The 7,320-nt window shown below is 33.6% G+C and overlaps 2 protein-coding genes across 2 annotated transcripts; both read left to right on the top strand.

Annotated features, from left to right (window-relative positions):
• The first annotated feature begins 1,897 nt into the window (after positions 1-1,897).
• LOC108476993 (CCG-binding protein 1) lies at positions 1,898-3,588 on the top strand. The gene is made up of 3 exons (XM_017779392.2): positions 1,898-2,381; positions 2,463-2,536; positions 3,054-3,588. Exons 1-3 carry the CDS (start codon positions 2,150-2,152, stop codon positions 3,372-3,374), a joined length of 627 nt encoding a protein of 208 aa, XP_017634881.1. The 5' UTR covers positions 1,898-2,149; the 3' UTR covers positions 3,375-3,588.
• Positions 3,589-4,008: 420 nt separating this feature from the next.
• LOC108478962 (pollen-specific leucine-rich repeat extensin-like protein 3) lies at positions 4,009-6,058 on the top strand. The gene has a single exon (XM_017781412.2). The coding sequence runs from the start codon at positions 4,081-4,083 to the stop codon at positions 5,827-5,829; it is 1,749 nt and encodes a 582-aa protein (XP_017636901.1). The 5' UTR covers positions 4,009-4,080; the 3' UTR covers positions 5,830-6,058.
• The last annotated feature ends 1,262 nt before the right edge of the window (positions 6,059-7,320 follow it).

Raw genomic sequence — 7,320 nt, 5'->3', positions numbered from 1 at the left:
ACTAAAAGTTGCTAATGAGTTAGACCAGAAGATAAAAAGCACTGTTGTAACACCTTATACCCGACCCGATCGTTGGGTCTGAGTCGTAGTGTGTCACATTCATTGTTGGAGTAACTCCGATCAATTTAAATATGAATTTGCATAATCAATCACATAACCACAAGATATATAAGTGATCTGTACCATGAATAAACATTCACGGGTAAGTTAACTCGCGATCGAACAAGGATCAAATAGAAAAGATTTGAAAACTTTGAGTTAATGTCACGACATGAGGGGGTTCCTCATCGCGACACAACATACTGACTTAGCCAAATGGCCTCCTCGTCACGAAAACAAAATTCACGTCGTCTAGGACTCGTCGTGATAACATATGTGACGTCGCAACGTCACATACTATTTGTACAATTTCTTACCAAAAACCTATAATTTTTACACAACACAGGCTTGGTCATATTCCTATCATATTTTTACCAAATGAACAATATTTACAAGCTTTTAATACATCCTAAACACACATATATGATATTCTAATAATCAATTTCATCCAACCATTCAAAATCAAAATCTCAATGGCATTCAATAATTTATATACATTAGTTTAACATTATTTCAAGCATAACTATACTTGCATACTGTTGGGAAATGTGCCCATATTGTAGTAAACATATAACTATTTTCTATTTATTTGAACGATAAATAAATAAAGTTAATTTCATATTTCACTACTATGTCATTTATACTTTTGTCTTTTATATTTTGCATGTATAGCGAAAATGTGACAAGCAAATATTAGCTTATTGATTGTCTAAATTCAAACTCAAGATAAGTGGCATTATAAGAACGTTTATATTACAAGAAAGATAATTTACTTCAGTAGATAATCTAACTAAATTTGTAATCCTGTAAAAGAATTGAAGTGAATATTTGATTCAAATACTGAGAAGGATTATTATGTAGCCTACAATTTTAATTGGAGAGATGGCTAGTCTTGGCTATTGGAGCATTTGACTCCACGAGTAGTAGCATAGATGTATTCATTGGTAGAATGATACATTGGACTAACCCAAGATGAATTAATTCAAAATCCATTTGTGAATTAATTCACTTGTGACGTTCATGGTGTGATTTACCTAAATCCTGAGTTAGTCATTAACCATTCATATACAACTCATGTGCTTTGATATAAGTGAAGGCTTATGCTCTAAAGATGAATGAGTCCATAGCCGGTATGTTGGATACATGACTTGTGTATGGCATGGCTTTACTAGCAAGCCGAAATGATGACCCCAAGATCATTAAAATTATCTTCGGAGATGACGGTTTGTTCATCAGTAGAGTCGGGTAAGGCATCAATGACAAAAGAGGAGTATTGGTTTAGAATGGGAAAGGGGGAAAAGGAGAAACAATTTTTGTTGAATGGAAAAAGGGGTTTTTTTTTCTTTATTCTTCTTCTCCTACTGCTGCAAGTTAACAGGAATGTTGTAGAGGATGTCGTTTCCACGTGGGATGCCAACATGGTAAGTTAACGGGCCACCTCGGATTTTTGTTACATTTGTAATGGTAGTGACTGGTTTGTCATTTTTTGAAAGTTGAGTGACTGTTAGTGTAACTTATCCAAAATATAATATTATTTACTTATAATATTATTGAAATATATTATCATTTTGTGTTGATTCTACTTAATTAGATATTAAAGTATTTTTATATTAAATAAGTCGTTCAAAATTATTAAATTAAAGGTTATGTTGATTTGGAAATGTAAAATTTTATTTTTGATGTAATGGTTACTTTGATTCTTAATTAAGCTTATGCAAAAGCCAAAATTAATTTAAGAAGAAAATTAAGCTTATCCATCTACAAAAACAAGGGATCGGCTAGAAAAACAACGGATGAAGGGCCAAAATCCCAACAAGTGCAAAAGCCGTGGGCGGCTTAAGATCAAACCAGATCCAACGGCTACGATTCGCCTGTCATCCAAATATTCAAAAGCTCAATACAAAATATCCTAATCCCAATCATTCAAATAAAATATCTTTATTAGATTCTTATCCAGTTTGTTCCACTCCACTATAAATTTTGAAACGCATTGCCACACATTATCATCTTTACCAGCAAAACAAGAAAATTTCTGTGATTTTGGGCCACGATGATAAAGTCCATCCTCTTACGTACCTATTCTGCTCCTATCCTTGTGGAGGTTAAGGATATCCGCCGTTCGGGATTATCACCGTTGTCGAAAACGAGATTTGCTTCCACGATTCGCTGTTCTTCGAGCAACGACGCCTACATACCGAAGCTCGAGCCTTTTAGTAGAACAAAATTCGAGCGTGCTGTTAAAGACCCTCCCTTGATTGAGAAATCTGAGAACGATCTCGCTGGTACGTCAATTACTTGTATAACTTTTAAAAAAGAAATCAATAGTGATTTAGTATTTATTTTGGTAATTTCGTTATTTTCAGATTACTGTTCGACACTTGAAGGAGACGAATCTTATAGTTGCTGGAGAGCTTATTTCGAACTCAAAGATCTTGAGGTAAGCTTTTGATAGATTTAAATTTTAAATAATTGAGATATTGCACTTATTTGGATGATAAGAAAATACAGGTGAAATATGTTAAGTCTAGAATCTATAGGTAGATTCTATGAATTCATTTAATTCTAAATTCAATTAAACTAATCTGGGAAGGTTTTAAAATCCATAATAATTCCAGTTTATTGATTAGATTATTGTGGTAACTTTACATAAATTATTATTTTCCTAGTTTAGTTCATTTTCGTTTGATTTCGTAGAAAATAAATCAAAGTAGGAAAGAATAGTTAGTCTCTAGTGTTTTTATGCCATAATTACGAGGATCCAACTATGACTCTAGCAGTCAATTTTTGAAATTTGGTGATACTATGGGATATGATATATGTTCAAAACAGGTATAAATATATATATTGAAATTTTTTGGACGATTTTTGAAGGATTATATGGATGGTAGACATAGACATAGATATTTTAAGTTCAAGAAAACATAGTCAGTAGTTAACTTTGCAATGGATGACAGAAAGAGGTAGCGAAAGAAGAGGTAGAGCAGTTAATTATACAAGCAGGGGGAGTTAAGTCACTGATTGGTTTCTTACATGGAATCGCATCCATCCACAACAATGGAAACAACAAAGGAATTTCAAGTAAGGCAAAGCCATTGCAGACTGAACATGAAGGGAAAATATTCAGTCATATCCCAGATGGGTTGCCAAAATCTGCAGAAGAAATAGAGGAAGAAGAGAGAGCAAGAATGCTGGATTCCCCATTTACCAGAATGCTTAGAACCAAAGGCACACTTCCTGCCTGGTACTCTCCTGCACCTGACCACGAGACCAATTGATATAAATGTTATTATCATACATACACTAGCCTCCCCTTGTACATAAAATGTTTTGGGAGTTTGTAGAAATGGGTTTTCGAGTGGGATTGCTGTGGAGAAACTGTTGTTGAATGTGGGGTTTACCTGATTCCATTTTTGAAAATGACGGTGTTGCAAGTTTGTGTTTTGAATCTCTGTAATTCCATTACCTATTAATCACTGTTTTTGTTTCAAAGTTTTACTTGTACTACCACCATGATTTTGTTTATTGCAACCGAAATTTGAAAACATAATTAATTGTTAGTGTCTCGACTTTAGGAGGATGAATTCAAGCATCCCTAATATTACAGGGAAATTATCGAAATCAATATTGATTCATGATTTAAAAATTATCATTATATTTACAAAACTGAACTTACATAAAATTGGTAGTCTACGTCAACAAAAGATTTACATTCTTGAATCCGGGCATTGTTTGATATTGAAATAGGAAGAGTTAGTTAGCTGATCCATAATGAGAAGTAGGTTAATGGTCAAGACTTGGTAAAATCATTTTATTTTTAGCTATGCTTGGCGCAACAAATTTTCTAAAAGTAGAACAGGTGCCACCTTCCGTGTTAAACCATGCCTTCCTTCCCTCCCCCCTCCCTTCCTCAATATAATCTAACCCTCTTGCACTGCCAATTTGCCAACTATAAGCAGCCTCAGGCCTATCAAGGTGGGTAGCATGGGTAAACCTCGAAGGTCGCAGGTTTTTGGGTTATCTTTTCTTTTCTTTTCTTTTCTCTCTTCATTATCCACATCTTCTTTCGCATTGTCTGATGCTGAAGCATCATACCTCAGTCAACGTCAACTCTTAACCCTCCCTGAAAATGGTGAACTTCCTGATGGTTTTGAGTTTCAAGTTCAAATAAACTTAAAATTTGATAATTCTAGGCTGAGGAGGGCTTACATTGCCCTCCAAGCCTGGAAAAAGGCAATGTATTCTGATCCGAAGAACATAACCAACAATTGGGTTGGTCCTAATGTATGTGGCTACTCCGGTGTCTTTTGCGCTCAAGCATTGGATGACCCAAAAATAAAAGTTGTTGCTGGTGTTGATCTTAATCATGCTGACATTGCCGGATACCTTCCGGCAGAGCTGGGGTTGATGAGCGATCTTGCATTGTTCCACATAAATTCCAACAGATTTTGTGGGATTATACCCAATAGCTTCTCTGAGCTTACGCTTATGCATGAGTTTGATGTTAGCAACAATCGGTTCGTCGGCCCTTTCCCGAATGTTACATTATCCTGGTCGAGTGTCAGGTACATCGACATCAGATTCAACAATTTTGAAGGCCAAATACCGCCTGAGCTTTTCGAAATGAAACTCGACGCATTGTTCTTAAATAACAATAGGTTCACTTCGACCATTCCCGAAACAATCGGCCAATCCACAGTCTCTGTGGTGACATTTGCCAACAACAAATTCAAAGGTTGTATTCCACATAGCATTGGCAAAATGGAGAACTTGGATGAGATTATTTTCATGAACAATGACCTGGGCGGTTGCTTCCCACTGGAAGTTGGTTCGCTTAAGAACCTGACTGTGTTCGACGCCAGCTTTAACTCATTCGTCGGTGCTTTGCCACAAGAGCTTTCAAACTTGATAGGGGTTAATGTTTTGGACATTTCCCATAACAAGTTGACAGGTGTTTTGCCTGAGAATATTTGTAAGTTGCCAAGCTTGTCTAATTTCTCATTCTCTCAAAACTACTTTAATGGAGCGGCCAATGCTTGTGTACCAACTTCGAGGAAAGACATCGTATTGGATGACACTGGCAATTGTTTGGGTGATAGGCCGAACCAGAAGTTAGGCAATGAATGCGAAGCCGTTTTGAGCCATCCAATTGATTGTAGTAAAGACAAATGTGGTGGTGGCTCTTCACCTAAGCCACCCGTCAAAGCTCCTCCAAAGCCACAGCCAAAACCTCCCGTTCACTCACCACCACCACAAGTTCTCTCCCCTCCACCACCCGTCTACTCACCACCACCACAACCTGTTCGCTCCCCTCCACCTCCACCAGTTCAATCACCACCACCACCGGTTCACTCCCCTCCACCTCCACCAGTTCAATCACCACCACCACCAGTTCGCTCCCCTCCACCACCCGTCTACTCTCCACCTCCACCAGTTCAATCTCCACCACCACCAGTTCTCTCCCCTCCACCACCCGTCTCCTTTCCACCTCCACCAGTTCAATCTCCACCACCACCAGTTCTCTCCCCTCCACCACCCGTCTCCTTCCCACCTCCACCAGTTCAATCACCACCACCCGTCTACTCTCCACATCCACCAGTTCAATCACAACCACCACCAACTTCACCTCCAGTTGTTGCTTTGACACTGCCACCTACAAAAAAAGTAGTCCTCCCTCCAAACTTGGGATTCCAATACTCATCGCCACCTCCACCAATGTTCCCAGGCTACTGAGTACTACAACCTTGATAATGTATAAGAAAATGAAAGAAAAGAAAAGATAATTGCGCATGCATTTCATTCCCAATACAATTGTAACATAATTGGTAGAGAGGTCACTTATATGTATTTAATGCCATACTTAGGGTATGCCATATTACAATAATATGAAATCAAGTGTTTCACCATTTTACCCTTAATTTCATATTACCTTTAAATATAAAGCAATTATTTTTCTTTTGAATATTACGATGCATGGGTTTATGTTCAATTTTTTAAAAAATTTATAATATATAAAATTATTTACTAATATTGTAATAAAAATAAAAAATATTTTTTGGTATTTATTTATAAAATCAAACTTCAAAATATAACAATAAACAATATATTTGTTGGTTTTTCATTCATACTCAAATTTTATTGTAATTTGCAAACACACATTTTTTTATACTATACAAATCAATAAAATATATAACTTTGTTCCATTATTCCCCGACAAATTTGATTTAATAATATAAAATGACAATAACAACCAATTTTAATGTAAAAATGTTATTTATTTAAAGAAATTTCATATTTATTTAAAAATTTAAATGGTAAGTATAAAAAATAAATCAATCCAATTCTCGGTCAGAATGTGTGCCATATCGAGGTAATTAAACGATATGAAATGATATAATTAATATTAATTACTTAAAATATTTATTTAAAAATAAAAAATTTAATTTACATAATAAGTATAAAAAATTGCATGCTACAATTAATATTAATTACTTATAAATATTTAAAATTTATATTTCATATATTAAAATATTAACAATAAGTTATAATATATTATTTTTATATTCTTGCTAAAATATCATAATATTAATTAATTTGAACATTATTTAAATGCATATTTGTTACTTTATAATATCATGTCTAAAATAAATATTTTATTTCTCAAAAGTACTTTTTAACATACTATATTAAACACTTTTTAAAAGTAATGCTAAACTAACACTAAGAGAGTGAACTTTAATGATGAACTTGTTTAAAGTCAAAGGCTACTACCACCAACTTAGAATTATATCTATTTGATAAGTTTTGGATAGTTGAATTTTAAATTTTGTAATTTTTATATATTTTTAAAATTTATAAGATTTTTAGATTTTTTAAATAATATTTTAGAATTTTATAATATTTTTTTGTATTTTTAAAGAACAACATTGTATATTTTTATACAGATAATATAGAGAGAAAATTTGGAGGGTTTAAAAATAATTTTTCCTATTTTCTCCTACTTTAATTTTTTTTAGAATTTATATATTTTTAAATTTTTATTTTTGAATTTTTGATGTACTTTTAGATTTTTTAGAATTTTAAAAGTTCAAAAATATTTCAATTGTTTTATACAAAATTAAGGTTAAATTAATAAAAATTATAAAATTGAGGACTAAAATTAATATTATAATCATTTCTTGTTAACGAAAGAATAAAAATATAAATTTAAAAATATTATAATCA

Source organism: Gossypium arboreum, chromosome 12 (genome assembly GCF_025698485.1).
Source record: "Gossypium arboreum isolate Shixiya-1 chromosome 12, ASM2569848v2, whole genome shotgun sequence".
Taxonomy (NCBI): domain Eukaryota; kingdom Viridiplantae; phylum Streptophyta; class Magnoliopsida; order Malvales; family Malvaceae; genus Gossypium; species Gossypium arboreum.
Note: the sequence above shows the minus strand (reverse complement) of the source record. Positions and strands in the feature narration are given on the sequence as shown.